This window comes from Diabrotica virgifera, chromosome 7 (genome assembly GCF_917563875.1).
Source record: "Diabrotica virgifera virgifera chromosome 7, PGI_DIABVI_V3a".
Lineage (NCBI taxonomy): Eukaryota > Metazoa > Arthropoda > Insecta > Coleoptera > Chrysomelidae > Diabrotica > Diabrotica virgifera.
The window spans coordinates 76341260-76363836 of NC_065449.1; the positions used below are offsets into that span (position 1 = coordinate 76341260).

The following is a 22577-nucleotide window of genomic DNA, read 5'->3' on the forward strand; positions in this document are numbered from 1 at the left end:
AATAAATATAAGACTTACTCACAAAGAAATTATTGCACATTGGACGACAGGTTTCGAGCACTAAACTTTGCTGTTCATCGTGAGATCTCCGAAAAGATTACTTAGATGATATTATATAACGCCGATGCAAGGAATGTGGTTATAATAGATGCATACTAAAACGCTTAATTATGCCATTGTATCAAACTGTAAGTGATATTATATTTATTGAAGTTATTTTTATTTATTATGTTTTCTAACTCTCCTCAAGAATAGTGATGTTGATTATAGTTACTTTCAAGTATTCGTTACAAATCGTTACTTTTGTATAAAGTAATCATTTACAGTATTCGTTACTTTGATTACTATGATTACTTTCATATTTGAGTACCGGTAATAATAATATGAGGTAATCATGATATTATCGAAAATCGTATTTCTCAGTAGGTAGGTATTTTGTATAGGTATTCCGATATAACAAGTAATCATTACAGTATTCGTTACTTTGATTACTATGATTACTTTTGTTACTTTTGTATTTGAGTACCGGTAATTATATCGAAAATCGTATTTCTCAGTAGGTAGGTATTTTGTATGTCCCCTCTAAATGCCCTGGTCTACTTAAAATTAAAGTTGTTGATCATACTGTAGCAACATTATCATTTCCACATTTTTCCGGTCAGTCTAAAAAGTAATCAAGTGTACTGGTTGTAGATACAATAGTCGTTACTCACTCTGATACGGCTGGTACGAAGTACCAGAGTAATCAAAGTAGATACAATAGTCGTTACTCGCTCTGATACGATTGGTACGAAGTAATCAAAGTAGATAAAATAGTCGTTACTCGCTCTGATACGATTGGTACGAAGTAACGAAGTAATCAGAGTAATCAAAGTAACGATTTGCCTCTCTGTATAGTAATCGTTACTTTCGGTATTCGTAAGTAACGAGTACTTGGTAACGAATAGTTACTTTTTCAACATCACTAGCTCTGATACGATTGGTACGAAGTAATCAAAGTAACGCCTCTCTGTATAGTAATCGTTACTTTCGGTATTCGTAAGTAACGAGTACTTTGTAACGAATAGTTACTTTTTCAACATCACTACTCAAGAAACATTCCACAATTTTCGATGTGCAATAAAGCTTATGACCCTCAGACAGCGTATCACAATTGAGCGTTTTAGTATGCATCTATGTAACTGCATTCATTGCATCGGTATCATTTAAGTAACCTTTGCGGAGAGTTGACGATGAACAGCAAAGTGTAGTGTTTGAAACCGACCATCCGAGGTACAATAATCTGAATGTGGGTAAGTATTATATTTATTTATTTTTAACCTTGTGATTGTGATTATTACTTAAAAGGTGTGACACTTTTTTATTAGTATCGAACGTATCTAGAATGTATGTCAATGTATGTATAATCTTTATTTACGATCATTAGTCATAAAACATGTGTGTATCTTCGGTTTGTAGATTAAAAAAAGGCATAAATCCTATTCAATTTTTTAAGAATATCTCTTTTTTAATATCAATAGTCATATAGAAATTACTGACAATGTTGTACAAGAATCAGTTCTATGCAATTCACTAACTTTAATAATAAACCAATAACCCAATTTTTGATTAACTATTTAGATGGGAAATAAGCCACAATTAAATTGAAAAAATTATTTTATTTTTTTAATATAAATAAACTTATTTTTTCGAATTAATTGTGCTTATTTCTCATCTAAATAGTTAATCATAAAAATGCCACAAGGCAATAGCTTCAGATCAACCCAATTTTTATATATACCATTTTTACTTCAAAAGCACGCTTACGTCGCTCAGGATTTCAGACATCAGAGCATTGCCAACATATTAGAATATGACTTTTTTCTATGGATGCTATACAATGTGCAACTTCTCTCACTACTTATACTTTGCGTCACAATATAAGAAATTTGGCCTGACGCTGGTGGGATGTCCCTACCGATTTAGTGTCATAATAACAAACAACAAACCCTCCAGGAGCGGATTCGCTAAAATTAAGGGGAAATGAACAAAATGCAATTTTGACGCCTGTCAAAATTTTCAATGTGTTTTAAATTTTAATGTAATCATTTTTTTCGAATCCTGAGAAAACTAATATTTAAGTATTTTTGAAAAATTTAAACGCAGAATGAAAAATTACTTTATGACCGAGGGCCGAAAATCCCTTGGAATTAATTAAAATTTTTTTTTGAATGAGATATTTGAAATTAAAAACCACACTAAATTTTCTCTTAGTTTTTCACCCCTGTAACTTATTAAAATAAACATTATAGAAGTTTTCAGGGACTTTCGGTCCTCGGTAATAACGTAACGGCTTAAAGCCGAAAGTTCGTACCCATTCCCTTAACAAACAAGTTCAAGTCTTCAAGTAGATATAATATTTTAATGGGGTTGGAATAATAAATATAAATTTAAATATCATATTATATTTATTACATATTTATATCTATGTATTCACGTAATGAGCGCATTGGACATAAAAATTGTTTGTGATCGTTTGTAATTGATTCCAAGCAAGTTAATTTCAGATGAGTAAACTAATTCGTCTACAGCAAACAAAATTTTTAATACGAAGCATTGTCTAGAAATTTTAATTAATAATTTATTTGCATTGGCAGGTAACGAGTCAGTTCTGTAAATAATATAAAGTCCGGCCCTAGTAAGCTGTTCCAAAACTATTGCCACCCGTCGCAAAGATAATTGGGGGATTAGTAACATCAACTATTTATTATGATACTAAATCGGTAGGGACATCCCACCAGCGTCAGGCCAAATTTCTTATATTGTGACGCAAAGATACATTCAAAACGAAAAATTTCTCATGCAGTGAGAAAAGTCTGCTATTGCAGTGAGAAATATTTTTTCTCACGGGTTGTCCTACGGTTTTCCATATATGATCGCTGTTTCCATGGTAACATGCACAATACAAACACAATTAATATTGTCAAAAAAATGTATTGAAGCAAAACTTACCAGGAATTACCTTTCAAAACTGTTCAAAAATAACTGTTAATTAGAATTTTAAATAAATAACGTATATAATTTTAAGAATATTAAAAACCTATGTGTATGTAATGTATTTTATTTCAATTCATGCATATAATATACCTAAAAGCACCTAAATTATTTAATTTGTTTTGAACTCTTGACAAAACCGCATCCATAGAAAAAGTACATTGTGCAACACATGAGAAAATGACATATTTCTCATCAGTGACACAATTTGACAATTTTTGTCAAATTTTGTCAAAAATTTCAACAAACTTCTGCGCTCGTGGGAAATATGTCTTTTTTCTCACTTGTACAATATACTACTATTCATCATGGCGATGTTTATTGTACAGTGAGAAGCTAGGCATCATTACTTGTCAGAGCTGTTTTTCTTTGTTTTTGTTTACTATACAAATAATATCTATAATTCTTTATTCTAATTAATTATGTCAATCGGTTTTCATACTTGCCGAAATATATTAATTAACAACAATATTTTCATAGTGCATAATCAATAAAATAGAAAATAGACTTTAATATTTTAAGGCTAAACATTACAGATGCATGTAGTGAATAGTATTTAATTGATACGAATAAAAAGTATTTTTATTTCAATAACTACTATAGTGTATTTTTTTATTTTTTAGTATTAGGTTAGTAATACAAATAATAATAAAGAACCTGTGAACACATAGTTATTTAGAGAAAGAAAACCCAAAGCCTTTATTTCTTTATAAACAATCTCGTGCTATACCTACAATATTTTACTCGTATTCAATACTATTCAGTACATGCATAATTTGTCATTTTTAGCCGTAAAATGTTAAATGACCTATTTTATTGATTCTCTCTCTCTCTCTCTCTCTTCAATCCTGACCCCCCCGGAGGGAGTGTAGTGGTCGACGTGATGTCGTGTATTGTCCGTCTCCAAAGATCTCTGTCTCTGGTCATTTCTTTTAATTCATGCATAGGTCTTTTGCATATTCCCGTAATTTGATCGATCCATCTTGTTGAGGATCTTCCTCGCGATCTTCGGCCTTCCACCTTTCCTTGTATAATGAGTCTTTCCATGTTTTCTGTATTTGCTTTCATAACATGTCACAAAGTATTTTAATTGTTGGAGATGGACTTTACTGGAGAGTCGTTAGCTAACTTTTAGCTCTCTTAAAATTGAATTATTTGTTCTATGGTCGGTCCAAGCAATTCGTAACATTCGTCTCCAACAGAACATTTCAGTGGCGTCTATCTTTTTTCGTTCCGAATTTCTCAGGGTCCAAGATTCACATCCGTAGGTTAGTATTGGGAATATTAAGCAGTTGATCAACCTCATCTGTAACGCTCTTGAAATTTGACAGTCCTTCCATATTGTGGTCATTTTTGCTGTGGCGACTTTTGCTAGATCACATCTACGTTTTATTTCTTCTTGTAGTGACCCTGTGTTTGTGATTAATGATCTCAGATATAAGTATGAGCTCACAACCTCAAGCCGATCAGTTGTGGTTATGTGTGGATGATTGTTATGTAGTCTATCCGCTATCATGATCTTTGTCTTTGATATGTTTAATTGCAGACCAAATATTTGACTTTCGTTTTCAACCAGTCGTATAAGATCAATCAGCTCTGCTTGACTATTTGCAAGGAGTGCTTTGTCATCTGCGAAACGTAGGTTGTTTATTTAATGACCATTTATTGAGATGCCTTTTTTCCATCCTTCAAGTGCTCTTCTCATAATATGCTCTCCATATAATATATTGAATAATTGTGGAGATACATCCCTGTCTGACACCCCGTTCTAAATGAAATTCGTTTGAAAGTGTGTCAAGCACTTTAACTGATCCAGTAGTGTGTTCGTATAGTTCAGTTATAAGCGAAATAAGGTGTTAGGGTACGCCTACTTCTTTCAGTATTCGCCATAAGTGTCTCCACTTGACCCTGTCGAACGTCTTACGATAATCTATAAAGCATGTGTACAGTGGAATATTGAATTCCCTAGATTTTTCGATTATCTGTCTTATATTCAACAGGTGTTCTCGAGTACCTCTACCTTTGGTAAATCCAGTTTGCTCTTGTGGAATTTCTCTTTGAAGGAATGTTTTTAGTCTCTCATTGATTATATCTAGCATTATTTTACTGGCATGTGATTGTGATATAAGAGAAATAGTTCTATAATTGTCGCATTTATGGAAGCTGCTTTTTTATTAATTGTTGTTATTGTAGATTTTGTCCAGTCTTCAGGCCATTGTTTAGAATGCCATATTTGGTTACAGAGTAGATGAAGTAATTTTACGCCAGTTTCTTCTGTGGCTTTCAGCATTTCTGCTGTTATCATATCTGGACCTGGTGCTTTATTATATTTGAGCTTAATGATCGCGAATCTTACTTCATTTTCACGTATATCAGGTTCTTCTTCTACCTCGTCAGAGATTTGGTTAACAGGTTCTTGGCGTTGATCATCTTTATATAGGTCCCTGCAATACGATCTCCATGTCTCTGCTATATCTTCTCTGTTTGTTCTCAGAATTCCAGTGTTGTCTTCAATGGCCCAAGTTCTGGCTTTGAAGTCTCTCAATTTCTTTGCATATACTTTGATAGTACAATTTTTTATCTGCCTTGCATCTTCGTTTTATTTCTTTATTGAGGTTTCTTAAACTAGCTTTTTCCCTTTCACTACGCACACCACTTTGACAAATATTTCTTCTATTCTTAATGATTTTAAAGGTTTCATCTGTTATCCAGTGTTTCCGTTTCACAGGATTATTTATCTTTGGATGATCAATTGGTGTTGTTACACAATGTTTAAAAGTCTCCCATCTGGTAATATTGTTGTTAATTAATATATTTCGGCAAGTAATGAAATCCGATTGACACCATCACTAAAGAATTGTAGATATTATTTGTACAGTAAACAAAAACAAAGAAAAATATACATGACAAGTAATGATGCCTATACAGGGTGTTTCATTAATAATTGTTCATATAGTAACTGGAGAAACCTCAGCACAAAATACGAAGATTTAACCTAAAACACTTAAATAAAATGTGGTTCCTTACTGAGTTACAGGGTGTTTTATCTAAAAATTTAAAAATTATTTTTGCTCAGCATTTTAAAACTATTTGACGTATCCTTTTCATACTTGGCAGAAAGTGCAACTACTGGACACCCTACTAAATTATGATAAACAAACGTTTCTAGCTGCTGCCAGAGGAGTACGACAGGGGATGGTGAATGGTTGATCCTTCTCAAATTCTACGCCACTGGAGGAATTACTATTTTAGTGCCATTTTTAGATTCTCCAATACTTTCTACGTAAATAATATACTCTTCATTGGTAACGATAAAGTCATTAGTTTTCGAGATATTTGAAGTTAAATATGAAACGACCCAGTTATTTTGATTAATTTATGATATGATTCATATGATTCAAATTTAAAAATTATTTGTACCCAGTACTTAAAACTATTTGGCGTATTGTTATCATACTTGACAGAAGGTGTAGGTACTGTACACCCTAATAATTAAGATAAATAAACGTTTCTAGCTTCTACCAGAGGCGTACGACAGGGGATAGTGGCTGGTTGACCCTTCCCAAATTCTACGCCACTGACGAAATTGGTATTTTAGTGTAATTTTTTGATTTTGCAATACTTTTTATGTAAATAATATACTCTTCAATCGTAACGATAAAATGATTAGTTTTCGAGATATTTGAAATTAAAAATGAAGCGACACAATACATTAATTAAAATAACCGTGTCGTTTCATTTTTAACTTCAAAGATCTCGAAAACTAATGACTTTATCGTTACGAATGAAGAGTATATTATTTTCATAGAAAGTATTGGAGAATCCAAAAATTGAACTAAAATAGCAATTTCGCCAGTGGCGTAGAATTTGGAAAGGGTCAACCATTCACTTTCCCCCGTCGTACGCCTCTGGTAACAGCCAGAAACGTTTGTTTAACATAATTTAGTAGTTTGTACAGTACCTATACTTCCTGCCAAGTATGAAAAGGATAGGTCGAATAGATTTAAAATACTGAGCAAAAATAGTTTTTAAATTTTTAGATAAAACACCCTGTAACTCAGTAAGGAACAATATTTTATTTAAGCGTTTTAGGTTAAATCTTCGTATTTTGTGCTAAGGTTTCTCCAGTTACTATATGGACAATTATTAATGAAACACCCTGTATAGCTTCTCACTGTACAATAAACATGGCCATGATGAAAAGTCATATTCTAACGTTTTGGCAATGCCCTGACGTCGAAAAATCTTGAATGACGTAAGCGTGTTTTTGTAGTAAAAGGGGTGTAGTGAATGTTTTAAGTTTTTTGACTGTTAACTGCTATGTAATAAGTCATTTAGCTTCAAAAATAGATTTTCAGTGTATGAATAAGCAGGGAGTATTTCAGTGTGTCTTTCATATTTGGTCCCAAAATCAAATATTTAACTTTAATCGGCTTAATGCATTCTAGTCTTTAATTGTCTTCCTATTTACAAAATTAGATATTGATAGTCTTATATATTTAATCCGAACCTAATTTGAAATTGTTACAATACAAGCATTGTCGAGAATGCCGGGGCATTGTCGAGAATGCCGGGATTGAAAAATTATTTAGTATATTTTATTTAAGAATTTAACCTTAGGAGATTTTAATTCATACTAAACAAGTTAATACATTAAAATCAATTATTAATCTTAATGCAAAAACTGAACAAGTGATCAATACAGTGGGAATTATAGGATTGTTAAGTAACGTTCTGGATATTGAAGTTGATTTTTTATAGTCAGTCTGAATAAATATTCAAGTAGGTGTAAACTATTGTGTAAGGACTAGTCAAAGGAAACTTAGCATACATTATCATCAAAGCTAAATCATTCGGAATATTATTGGAAAACAGGACCATATTATGTGTTAGATTTCATCATATGTATATGTAAGGATAAGAGAAATGTTTGTCTATCTATCACAATACTTTATATTCTGTTTCGCCTACAGGTACGTCCTTGTCTGATGTAAAAGATATCTTAAAGAAGGAGAGCGCGCCAAAGGAGCATGAACGAGAGTTGCGACGTAAGCGACAAGCATCAGAAAGCAGTGTGTCCGATTATGAGATTAAAAAACCTAAATACACCCGTCCCAAATCTCGCGGTTCGCGACCGTCAAGCAGAAACTCAGCTAAAAGTGGTACATGTCAACCGATAACGGAAAGTTCTATTTCTTCGCAACAACAAACGTTTTCTTCACAAACCGAAAGTAAATTGTCATCGTTAAGTCAAACATCGTACGATGATATCTCGTTAATTCAAGGCAATAAGTTGTCATCTTTAAGTCAATCATCACACGATGGTTTATCGCTAACAGACAATAAGTTGTCATCTTTAAGTCAATCATCGCACGATGGTTTATCGCTAACGGACAATAAGTTGTCATCTTTGAGTCAATCATCGCACGATGGTTTATCGCTAACGGACAATAAATTGTCATTTTTAGACCAATCATCGCACGATGACATATCGCTAAGTCAAGCATCAACAATTACATGCTCATCTTTAAGTCAAGCGTCAACTTTATCCTCATCAGAGAAAACCCTATCGACTTCTGAAGAAAGCAGTAAAACTTCAGGTTACAGTTCTGAGTGTTTAACAAGGACTAAGTCTCTGGAAAGTAGTCAGAGTAATTCTGAAATTATTTCACAGGTTAGTAATGGTGTGGAAAGTTTGCAGTCTTCGTCTGAACTTTGTATTATGTGTAATATAGCTCCTAAAGACAGTATCTTCTTACATACAAACATCGGTCATCAATGTTGTTGTTATAAATGTGCGAAACGTACTCTACACGCCATCAAGAGATGTCCAATATGCAATAGATCGGTTAACAAAATAATAAAGGTATATAAAGTTTAAATTAAATTTTAATTTATTAATATTTAACTTAGTGGTAAGACTAAAGGGCCAGCGGTTTACCCCTAAAAAGACGATTGGAAACGGAATATATCGACTATTTTTTTATTTCTACCGTACCAAACCTTTTTTCGATTCTATATATTGTTCAAAGTTCAAGTGTATTTTTTTCTAATTTTCCAAGAGGTCCGGAAATTGTTATGAACAAATAACATAACAAGAAATCAATTTCCCGAATTGCCTTGAATAAATTGTTGTTAGGCGTACGTTATCGAAATAAAAATTTTTCTCTCTTGGTAATTTTTCGAAAATGCTTCCTACTCGAGTTTTTGCATTTTTTTGTTGAAAAAAATGCCTTAACCCTTTCGTTTACGAATTAAATTTCTTTAAGCTAAAAATCTGGCAACATAGCGAGAATGATTTTTTGCAAATTTTTGATATTAGTTTTACATTTTCAAAATGCAGTTTGGTTACTACAAGATGTCCTCATCTGAGGAAAATTGGGATTTTTAGAAAGTACACTGTAGCGAATTTTAAGCAAAACCGCTATTGACAATAGTTTTTAACAAATTCTACTATTTATCAACACCATGCTACAGATCCAATACAAATTGTTCATATATATTATTTTAACGAACGAAATTCAATTGGCGCTGTATACACCCGTCATCAGTAACTACAGAAACCCATGTCAGCAAATTAAATATTTTGTTTATAAGCCGTTAGATGGCAGCACAAGTAATCATTGGACGGAATAGGATATCCATAATCGGAGACAATGTGTTAGAAAGGTAAAAACACATTGAGCTACATACAAAAAATTATAGAATAGGTTGTCCTCAATTAAGGACACGGTGAACGAAAGGGTTAATTAGTGATTTTTTGGATTTCTTTTTCTAAAAAAAACTACTAAATGAATTGTAATTCTCCTAAAAGCTTTATAATCTGAACCTTCAAGTACAAGTAAGAATATTTGACAAGAATCAATGGTTCAATCTCGCCGAAAACATGGACCCATATACTTCGGATAGGTATGCCTTTCGAGCAATCTACTGTTGCCGTTTACCTAAGTGTGTACAGCGGTTGCAGTGATCTAGGCGCGCTGTGTGTACATCGTTGTTTAAATTTAAAACTATGTTTTTAGCAAGATAGAAACCACTTATTCTTGTCAAAATATTCTTGCTTTACTAGTACTTGAAGGTTTAGAGATTATAAAGCTTTTCGTAGAATTGCAATAATTCATTTAGTAGCATTTTTTTAGCAAAAAATTGCAAATAACTGTAATAGTAGAAAAGGAAGCATTTTTTGAAAAATTGTCAAAAGAGAAAAAGTATTTATTTCGATGACATACGCCTAAAAAATTTATTCAAAGCGATTCGGGAAATTGTTGTTTTTTTTTGTTACTTGTCAACAAAAATTTCCGGCCCATTTAAATAATTTTAAAAACTGCATTTAAACTTAAAAAAACATAATCGAATAAAAAAGGTTTGGTACGGTACAAATGCAAAAAAAAATAATCGGCTTGTGTTCTGTTTATGGGGGCAAACCTATCGCCTATGATGTTTCAGTTTGTTATTTTTATGGGTGGGGTTGTTAAGGTTTTAGGAGAGTTGTTGAGATGCCGCGTCGTCGCTATATTTATTTGCAGATAGGTATCTAGATGTCACGCTATTGTAAAAATGTTCATAAATATGTTAAAAGTTAATCCTTCATTAGTGTAAGAAAACTAAAATTTTATTCACTGGCTAATATTAAAAAAATGCAAATACAGTTGTTCCGTTGAATCTTTGCACGAACATAAAATTATTCATTTGCAAACAAGTTAAATCAAAATATTAAGTGATACGTACGTCGACATAATATACTGTCAATGTAATTATTAGGAAATAGGTGTTATAGGAAATATAACCGGTGAACGTATTCTATAAAGTGAATTTATTGAAGTATTTGATCTTCACTATTGAGGAGATTGATGGATTTAACATTAAAAACTTGAACATCATACCGACTACTACTAATAAAAAGATATAAATATATAACGGTAATAAATAAAAAATATATAACAGGTACTTGTCTTATTAGCTTAAAAATAAATAATTACCGAAAGTAATCAAATAAGAAAGCAACAGTTAGTCGTTCCAACAATTATGTTTGAAAATAAAAATGACAATAAAGTGCACATACAAAGAATAGACGTTTAAATTATATGAAAAACCATTTGTGAACAACAATGCAATGCAAAGATCCGCCGTAATAACTGTATATATCATTTTATGTATTTATATGATGAAATAAGGTCGAAGAATAATGCAAAATACCAATCTTATAATAAAATAGTTGAAGGGGATATCTAACAAAAAGTTAGTTCTGAGATAATTTGCCTTTTTTGAAATTGGAAATTAAAGTCTATTTTTTAGATTTGCACATTTCTTTTCCAAATAACATTAATGAAGGTATTCCTAAATAGTGTTAATAAAACTATTGTAGGAGAGTATGTAGTAGCTTGTTACAACAATGTTGCTTAACGGATTTACTTATGTTAAAGACGATTGATATTATTTGCATATTTTTTGAAACTCTGTTTCTTTCTTATAGTGGCAAACGGTTTCTTACTTACAATGATAAATACTAATATCTTCATTGAACTCGAGGCTGATGAAATAATTGTTACTGTGGTATTTGTTGACTGATGTATGTTAAATGATGATATGTATGTGTCTACTCTATAATACTTGGAAAACTGTGTTTCGCAAATAATCTTATTGCCTTATTTATTGGAATCAAATCACGGGTCCCAAACCAAACTGTCTGACCAAATTAACCTTGTATTTGAGATGCGCACAAAGATAACGGAACCCGTGGAACTCATAAGTGAGACAGGAAACGAATGTATAATATACAGTAATCCCTCGCTATCCGCGGACTCATCAACCGCGGTTTCACTTATCCGCGGTTGCGATATCTGTTCAATCTTTAATGAGAATATTTTATTATTTTTATATATTTTTTATAATTTGACCAGTCGCGTTAAATTGCTCATGATACGCCACTGGCGCTTGTTCTTAGTAGTAATACTATGGCAATTAGTTTACATGTAGTTCGGAAGGTTTAAATGCGCGCACCACAATCTTGGCGAAGTTACTTCGCCAAAGTTGTCCGAAGTACCTCTCTACACACTCGTTTTACTTCGCGAGGAAGTGCGATACCGACAAAGATCCCTTTGACTCGGATGCGCCAGACCGACAGAGAATGGAAGTAGAACGAAGTGAGGCAAAGTTACACAAGGTGGCCGTCTACACTCTCGTACTTGTTGAACCTCGATCGACTTCGGCGAGAGTGTAGACGGCGTATAAAATACCGGCGAATGTAGACGATGCGTCTCAGCGTCTTTATTTTTGTTGATATGATAATACTATTTCACAGATATGCAATTTTATCATATTTCTTTCTATGTACTAATATACGTATCCAAATTGGGATTATATGTAATATTCTGCTTTGGATCGTGGATCCCTCGCCAACCACGGTTTCACCAACCACACCTTTCTCTTCGGAACGTAACCCCCGCGGTTGAAGAGGGATTACTGTAGACAATCCGTGCAGGTATTGTATTTGGAGAGACGTTAAAAAAATAAAATTCAAAAAATTCTGAAAAATCGAACGTCAACACCAGTGCGCATCCAAATCTCCAGTACAAAGTGAATTTGGTCAGACAGTAATTTTGGACCAGAATAGTGGCTAAAGTTCTGGAAATTTTACATAAAATTTAGTTTTGTTAGTAGCATTCCTCGTTTTCATAAATATGACTTATGCTATTTACAAGAATATCTATAATTTTATTGCATAGTTTTATGGTTCTACTTAATAGTTAACGTCTATTTTACCTCTAAACATTTAAAAATAAATCAAACAGCTGTTTAAATATATTTAAACAAAATGACACAATGGTTATTTTGTAGAAAATTAGTATTTGGTGGAATAAATTTTGTTGTTTAGCGCATACTCGATTCTGTGAAGCATACTCGAGGAGTTTACAAGACGAGCCAAATATTCTGATATAATTAATAACTCTACAGCAGTTTTGAATAATGGCTTCTATCAGTTCTATTTTGTTATTTTAGATTTAGATCAGTTCTATTTCCAGGCCAAGGCAGGACAGTAACATCTTGGTTTCTCGAAACATTCCATGGAGGTCGTGGCCTTATGACAGTGAGCTCTGTTCCGCTGGAAGATTCATTGTTGAGTATCCCCTTTAAACAAATCCCTGATAGTCGGCAGTAGTTTGGCTTGCAGTATTTCTTCCTGATATTTTTTTGCATTAATATTGCCCATTATTAATGCCATACGTCCAATTCCTTTAGTAGTCGTATAAGTCCGTACCATGATACGCACAGGCTGCTTTGCAGTGGCCATTGCACATTGGGGCAAAAGGTTTTTCCCCTGGTCGGCGGAGAACAAACTTAACTCAATCACTCCCAAAGTTCAAGATTCTGGTTTGATCACTCCAAATTATTATCTTACTGCACTTAATCTGTCCACCTCAGTGTCAAGGCCTAATCAATGCTTTTGCCTTAATTTTTTGTGCAAGACCGACTTCTTTCTAGGGGCTCTCGCTCTATTTTCACACAACTTTCTTCTGATAGTGCGGTCAGATATTTGGGAACCAGTTAATTTGACAATAACACTGTCTTGCGGATCTGCGACGATCTTCTACGGGCGGCATATTCTGCGCTCAACGTATTGACTAACTTTCTGTTTTCTGTCTGTTCCTTTTGCTGATTTTGTCGTTCTGGTATTCCAATATAATATTCTATTGTTACAATATAAAGTGACCAGCAAAGAAACATATTTTCTCACGCGCCGACAATGACTTTGGATGACTAATTTAATTTTTTGTTTGCCAGAGTAAATTATGTAAATATAATATATAGAGTGAGAAATACATAAACTATTAAGCAGAAATATACGACAATAAAACACAAATAATGTAATTATTGTATTGACAAGCTATATAAATCACGATCATGAGACGAGTGCTGCTGGAAAAGTTTGTAGTTGTCAAAAAGCTGTGAAGTTTCCAGAATTTTGGCTGATGATTAAATTTTGAAATGTTTTAACTGTTCAATTCGATTTGTTATTGGTGAACCCATCGTTGTTTTTGTGTAAAGTCTTATTATTTTGTTGTGGTCACAATTCTGCGTCTACCTGAGACAAGCAAACATTTGTGAGTCAGATTTCGTGACAGTAACACCCTAAAATGACTGACCAGTATAGATCATCGTCTATCTTACTTGTTGGACTAAAGTAAGTTAACCAAGAACATTATTGGCAGTTTTTACGTGTAATTAAATGATGTTATTTTGACAGCATGTTGTTGATTCTAAAAGCCTAGGACTTATAGATATTTTAGTATTTTCTCTAGGTTGGTTGTTCGTCACAAATTACTGTTGATTTTTGTATGAGGAATAAATAAGACATTGTTTGAGAGTCATGGATGATTTGTTGTAACTTGTTTAAAATATTCTATTGAGTAGACACTTAAAAAATCAAGTATCAAAATTAATGTAGTAATTATGTACGAAAAATCTTATTTGTAAGTAGACCCATACCTATTTTTCTTACATTGCTAATGAAGGCATATTGTTTTAATAACCAATCATACAAGTGTAAATGGACAGATATTTTGGGACTTCAAAAGAATGTTGAGTTTTTGTTAAATGAAAGATTTAAATGTGTCTTTAAATCTTTGCATTTATGTATTATTTACCGTGACAAGACATCTCGTAACACGACAGTTCGTAACCCCTCAAATGATAACGGACAATTCGTAACACCTTCAATTCGTAACGGCGACATTTCGTAACATCGACAGTTCGTAACGGCATAATTCGTAATTTTGATAACGTGGAAACCAATTACATACATATTTGTTTTACTGTTACAATTGAAATTGTAACAATTTAACGAACCAACATAGTGATAATTGAGGGTAAAAAATTTAAAAAAATATTCTTAAGTTGTCATTTTTTCAAAAATATGTGTGAAATATATTTAAAAAGAAGTGACCTTAAAAAAGTACTACTACTTTTAGTGTAGGAAAGTATGCAAAATACATTCATTGTATAGGTCATTCAGTAAGGCTAATATTGCTAAAAAAAATATTGGCGTTACGAATAATACCGTTACGAATTGATGGCGTTACGGATTGTCTGTTACCATGTGTGGGGTTATGAACTATCGCGTTACGAGATATCATAGAACCATTATTTACACTCAAGAAAGTACCAGTAAGTAATATATCAAATTAAAACCGAATTTACAGTTTGTGTTGTTTACACATCAAACTCTATTGGCTTAGAGTTTCGTATTAGTGTAAAACGTGCTTATTGGTTAAATTCAATATAAAAATGTGGATGAGAAGCGTAGCAGCTAACTTATTGCTTAATGATTTTTTTATCAAATTGTTTGTTGTATTCTATATAATGAAAAGGAAACATCACAATGCAAAATCTCATTTGTTGAATCAATTGAGATGCTTTCATTATCAGAATGATCACTAACAATTTTGGTCGTAAAACTGGAATGGTACATTTACCTAAAATTATCTGTTCAAAGTTTTTTTTTGAAAGGTGACATCTGGAAACTTAATTTCAGAAATTTAAGAGTGGCAAGACTGAACCAAAGAATATGTAAATATGTATAGATTACTTTCAATGGAAATGTTTAATTGTACAGAAAAACTCGTTGATTTTGTAAAATAGATTTAAATATAAATTATTTGATTAAGTTGAACCTCTTAAATTTTTGAATTGCATATTGCAGAAGCAGGCTTTATTAAAAAAATTAACGAAATAAATATAAAATGAACCGCACGATATGTATATGTATATACAAACCCTTTTGTTAAGAAATTTTATTTTCTCTTCTAATGTATCATTAGGTATAAAGAGCTTTCTTTCACTTTTCAGCTAGAATTTTTTCTTATGTTAAATGCCATAAAAAAATTATCCTAGCGCATTATACCTCAAAATTGTACACAATTTATAAGTTTTCTTAAAGATTCCAAAGCAAATTTCTATAATGTGCAATGAAAAATTTAAATAAACAATTTCTCTACTGTTTTTAAGTTTATTTTTATTTAATATTAGATCAGCTTATAATCGCATACTAAAAAGTAAGTTGTATGCAGCCGTGGACGAATTTAACATTCCCGACAAACCAATTGGACTAGTGAGGCTACAATAGATACAGTTGTGGCAAATATAAGGACAACATTCACAAATATTTGAAAGACCTGTCTATAACCGGAAAATGGGATGGTGTCTCTTTTTTTGATACAGTCCTGTAGAAAGTGTTACGAGATGCAAAATTAAATAACTGGAGATATATTTATAATACGAGTAAATCATCCCAAAGTATGATTTACGCAGATGATTTGAAATTCACTGTCCGTCTTGTATTGTACCTAGTGAACTAACTTACTAAAGAATAAACTTAACCATATACCATACGAAAGCACTAATTGCTAGACTTCAGGAGCAGAATGTAAGTTTACCGCTGAATATTTCACACCTACTAAGCTTGAACACCAAAACTATTAATGATATTTATCATACAATTTCTTAAAGATTCTAAAATAAAAATTTAATGTGACATCTTCAATCTTCAACTTTCAAATATTTGTGGCAAATAGTTTATCTAATGCCATCCCCTCTTTGTGAACACACACACACACACTATATTCTGACAAAAAAAAATGGAGAGGGCGACTCTATAACATATACAGTAACCGGCACGTTAGTAGACACATGGAAAAAGTCCCTTGACATAAAAGAAGAAGTATTAAGTTGAAGAATATTCGAGATGTCATGGAATAACACAGAAATGTCTAGTGATTAGTGCAGTCACTGAAGGTGGATATGAGCTATTACCTCCGATTTCGTTGAACCTCCATAGATTTGCATGAAAATTGGTGAGTGGTTAGAGGATATCTCAAGGAACAAAGGTGACATGGTGCCAACTTGCGCTTTTACCCTGGGGGTGGATGCCACCCCTCCTCGGGGGTGAAAATTACTTACTTAGTCCTAAGCCTTTCTACATGTAGGTGTAAGGCTGGTGGAGTTGAGTTTGGCATTGTAGTCTCCATGCTTTCCGATCTTGCGTTAGGTTTCTTGCACTTTCCAATGTCGATCCCTTCTTCTCGACTTCTTTCCTGATTTCATCTACCCACATAACTCTTGGTCTTCCTCTTTTGTTTTTCCCCTGCACTCTCGTTTCGAACACTCGTTTTGTAAGCCTCTCGTTCGAGATTCTACACACGTGCCCGAACCATCTAAGTTGTCCCTCCACTATTTTTTCATTGATTGGTTCCAGTTTTAGGTTTTGTCTAATTGTTTCGTTTCGTATTTTGTCTGTCCTCTTTCTGTTTGCTATTTTCCTCAGGAACCTCATTTCCATAGCATTGACTCTGGATTTTTGTCTCCCCGTCAATGTCCATGTCTCGCTGCTATACATGATTGTTGGTCTAACTACTGATTTAACGACTGCCGTTTTTACTTTCTCCGGTATCTCTTTTTTCCCCAAGAATGTTGTTTTCATAGCGTTAAATAAGCTTCCTGTTCGTCCCATTATCTCGTTTATTTCCATGTCTTGTTTACCATTTGCTTCGATTATTACTCCTAGGTATTTAAAATATTCCACTTGCTCTAGTTGTTTCCCGTCTAATTCTATTGCGTGTGTCTTCTTCGTATTTGAAATTACCCTTTTACCCTGGGGGTGGATGCCACCCCTCCTCGGGGGTGAAAATTATTTTATTAAAAATAACCCCACAATTCGATAGAGGGACAAATTATAAGCCAAATTTGTTATATAAAGTTATTAAAATAAATCAAATCTTTTTGAGTTATTAAAGATCTAAGATTTTAATTTTTCGTGAGAAAAATGCATGTTTTTAACTGATTTTTCATAAATAACTCAAAAACTATAAGTTTTTACAAAAAACCTTTCCGTGTTAACTAAAAGTAAGTTGTAGGTAATTGAATGTATATTTCTTTCGTCGAGTACCCAAATCTAAGTATTCAAGCTTGAATACCGGCAAAATTATGCATTCTATAACATAAACTTATTAAACATTTGTCAAAGTTCATAGAAATATCTATCAAATAAGCCCTCGAACAAGTTGATAGCATTAAAATTTATGCACCAAAAATGTTTCAAAATGTATCTCTTAAAAATTTTTCCAAAAAATTTTATTGTTTTTTTGTAAATAACTCCGTTAATTTTTAAGGTATCAGGTTCACCTAAAAACTAGTTAAAAGCTGATTTCAAGAGCTATTAAATAATGTCGAAATTAGTCTTTTAAACCTCTCACTTTTTTAACAATAAAAGGTTAAATGGTCCCGGTTACATGGTTCTCGCAGCAAAATTGAAATTTTAAACGTTTCTATCTCGGTTATTTTTTACTCTACGGAAATAGTAGAATGGGTAAAGTATTTGGAACAGAAAAAACTAAAATTTAGTTCTATCATTTTTTACGTATATTGAGTATTTTTGGAGTTATTATCAAAAGAAAATGAAAAGTACGATAATTTTAAAAATTCTAATGTTTTTAAATTGTATATTTTTTTTCAAAAATATGCATTCTAAACCGGTGAAAATTGTTGAAATCATTAAATATGTTAACCTAAAGAAATTCATGAGAGGATTACTACAAATTTTAATTTTTGTGGAAATGGCGTATGTTTTATTTTTCACTTTTTCCTAAAAAAATTGAAAGGGTTCTCTTATTTTCATCATACCTTGCTTAATTTTGATGCTAACTTCTACTGGAGCCCATTTGATATGTACTCCAAAGTACTTTGACAAGTGCTTTACAAGTATATTCTATAAAATGCATCGTTTTCCCTTTAAATAAGCTTAAATACTTAGATTTGAGTACTCGTCGAAAAAAATATACATTCAATTACCCATAACTCACTTTGAAATAACATTAGTTTAGTTCTTTAAGTGGGAAGTGTATTAAATTTTTTATTATCTTTAATTTTGGTAATAACAGTTTTTTTACAAAAGCTACAGTTTTTGAGTAATACACAGCTTTAAAATATGCATTTTTTTTTAAGAAAAAATAAAATTTTTGATATTTATTAACTCAAAAAGTATTGATTTATGTTAATAACTTTATATAGCAAATTTTGTTTAGAAGTTGCCCCTCTATCGATTTCTGGTATTTTTTTATTAAAAAAAATTTCACCCCCCGAGAAGGGGTGGCATCTACCCCCAGGGTAAAAGCGCAAGTTGGCATCATGTCACCTTTGTTCCTTGAAGTATCTTCTAACTACTCACCAATTTCCATGAAAATCTATGAAGGTTCAACGAAATCGGAGGTGAAAACCTTCAGTGACTCCACTAGATGTCTAGAACGTCAGAAAATGTATATAAAAATAGAGAGTTGACAGTTTATAGAACAGGTGTATTTGAAGTTTATAGTTGTCATTGTGTTAAATTTATAAAAAGTTATTTTAAAGCAGAACAATACTATGTAATTTCACAAAAGGTGTCAATTATTGATGATACTTTTTGAACATTTTGTAAAGTAATATAATTCAGGAAATATAAAATAAATACAGTTTATCCCAAACCCTTTTTTCAGCGCGTCATTAATTTTGACTTCATACAAGATTTAATCACGAATCGAGGCATGACATTTTGGTTAAATCTGAAATTTTTCAGAATATTTATATTTGTTTATATAAATAGCAGTATTTATAAAAATATTTGCCAGAATATTAATATTTAAGGAAAAAATTAAACATTTATATTTACGTCGTTAACATATTTCTAACCTAGAATCACAATTATTGTCGTTTTATCCGTTAAAATTGTGAAAATACTGTCACGGTAGATTACTTTTGTTTCAAATTATCTTTATTCGCATCATGGATTGGTTACCTATTACCTATATAATAATACAAAAAATATTTACAAAACATGGCAGTCGCGTGGCACACAGACATAAAGTCATGTGAGAACGGGCCGGATTAGCCCATAAGCCTAGCAATTATTAGGTATTTACCCTTGTGTCAACTAGCGTGACGCTTACTGTATACTAATTGTACGAGGTGTTGAAATCCGATACCCCGTTTACTAATAAGAAAAGCAATCGAACACAAGAAAGACATCAGAACAACAAAAATGAGCAGGGAGAAGAATAACTCTCAAAAAATGGCGCCAATGGTTTTAAATATTTGAATCCCAAAAAACAAATGGGATATTATAATATGTATATTTATAAACACAAAAAACACCAGTTGCTGAAACCATTAACTGATAATTATCTGAAAAGCTTAGAAAAATAGAGGTAAGTACATATTATTTTAACAGTTTCGAAATACAGCAATTGATGTAGTGAAGAATGTTTCATCGTTAATCAGAATTTTCACTAAAACAGCATAATAGGTAGCCTATTAATTGAAAAAAAAAAAGAATGTGTGTGTACTTCGTACGCACGTAAAAAGTTATACTTCTATTATATGATTTCAACGAAATAAAATACTTTAAACAGTTTATTTTTATTTTATTAAACTAATTTTAATACTTACTACTAGTGATGTAATACGAATATTCGCATATTTTTGCATATTCGCAATCGTATTCGCATTCACAAAATTTGTGCGAATGTTTTGCGAATATGAATATCAGAAAAAAAATATTTGGAGATAATATTACATTAATAAAATCAAAATCTATTCGCGTCTCATCTTTTTTTTTTATTAAGAAAAGGTAACTTCGTATAATATTCTCAGCCTTCACTTTATTTTATTATTTGGTATTATGTAATAAAGCTTAAAGTTCAGATTGATTTTCATTACATATCAATTAATTTCTCATTATAAATGTAGAAAACATGACAAAAGTACAAACCAATTAAAAAAAAACGGAATATTCGCAAATGTCGGTAGCAGATATTCGCATTAGCATTCGTATTCGCGAATGTTCAAAAAATGACATTCGTTACACCACTACTTATTTCCAAAAATAAAAAAAAGACAGCAATTGTTCGCATTGAACCCGCGACCTCTCGATCCCTAGTCGAATGATGTACCAATGACGCTACGAAGGCATTGTTTACACGGTTTCTCGGACATTATGACAAATCACGGTAACAAATAGACGAAGTGAAGTATTAAATATAAAAATGTTTTAATAATATGTATTATCTTACTCCCGAGGAAGACAAATCCAAAGATACAAAAATTATAATAAATATATTTACTTCTTCTTCTTCTTTACGTGCCATCTCCACGACGAAGGTTGGCAATCATCATTGCTATTCTCACTTTTGACACTACAGCCCGAAAGAGTTCAGTTGAGCTGCATCCAAACCATTCTCCGAGATTTCTCAGCCAGGACATTTTTCTCCTACCTATGCTGCGCCTTCCTTGAATCTTTCCCTGCATAATTAATTTTACTAGTTTATATCTGTCACCACGTGTTATATGACCCAAGTATTGAAGTTTTCTTGCTGTTCTCCCTGCTGTTCTGTATTCTCCTTAGTACTTCCTCATTGGTTATTCTGTCTGTCCAGGAGATTCTCAGCATTCTTCGATACGTCCACATCTCAAATGCTTTCAATCTATTGAGGCATTGTTTATTGAGAGTCCATGTCTCCACACCATACAAAAGAACAGAAAATACATAACATTTTAGTACTCGCTTTCTAAGATTTAGGCTGAGGTCTCTACTACATAATATTTGTTTCATATTAGTGAATGCACTTCTAGCCTTTTCTATTCTAATTCGGATTTCTTTGGTATAATCGTTTGTTTCACTAATGTTTGTCCCTAAATTATTATAATTCTGAACTCGTTCTGTCGTTTTATTATTTACGTGTAGATTGATGTTTCTAATATTTTTCTTTGATATAACCATGAATTTCGTTTTGTTTATGTTTAGTGACAGACCAAATTCTTCACTCGTTGCAAGAACCTTATCTAAAATTCTTTGTAGAATGTTACTAAAAACACTAATATACTTTTTTCTCACCTTTTTTTGGACTGATAACTTAAAATATTTAGCAACGAATAGCATACTGTCTGTGCGCATGCGAGCAGAATAATAAAAATTCACTCCCTATCGCGCCTAAAGAAGTATAACTTCAACAATGCCTTAGTAGCTCATTATAAAAATGAATAGTGTTGGAACTGCGTTAGTCGTTAGAAAGCAGTTGATCTATCTGTTATTTTGAGTTAAGTCAGCGTTTCCCAACCGGTGGGTCGCGGGCGAATTTTAGGTGGGTCGCGGCGTGGCTCTTACAGTAACTGAATAACGTACATATATATCATCATGGGTGAGGGATGGGTCGCGAATATGAAAAACATGGGGTGGGTCGCCAGACATAAAAGGTTGGGAACCACTGAGTTAAGTTTATTCATAACCAATCACGAAAGGGTACCAGCATTGAACACAAATTGCTAAGGATAGTATTTTATTGGGTCGTTTTTGATTTTATTTAGGAATTAAATCGTTAAAGTAAACTGATTGTAGAAGTCAATTTCGAATAGTTGTGTCGATATAATAAAATAGACCATCCAAAAGAGAACACCTTAGTCCAGTTATAAAATTTGATTTTCAACTTGTTGGCTAAATTGTTTCCAGTACAGTTGAACTA

General features: G+C 32.3%; 1 protein-coding gene across 2 annotated transcripts in view; it reads left to right on the forward strand.

Annotated features, from left to right (window-relative positions):
• The window catches only part of LOC114328470 (serine-rich adhesin for platelets), a 127170-nt gene extending 111138 nt beyond the window's left edge, over positions 1-16032 (forward strand). For both annotated transcript variants that reach the window (XM_028277325.2, XM_028277326.2), the window contains exon 6: positions 8007-16032. In XM_028277325.2, coding sequence (XP_028133126.1) covers positions 8007-8914 — 908 coding nt within the window. In that variant the 3' untranslated portion in view covers positions 8915-16032. The remainder of the gene's footprint in view (positions 1-8006) is intronic.
• The last annotated feature ends 6545 nt before the right edge of the window (positions 16033-22577 follow it).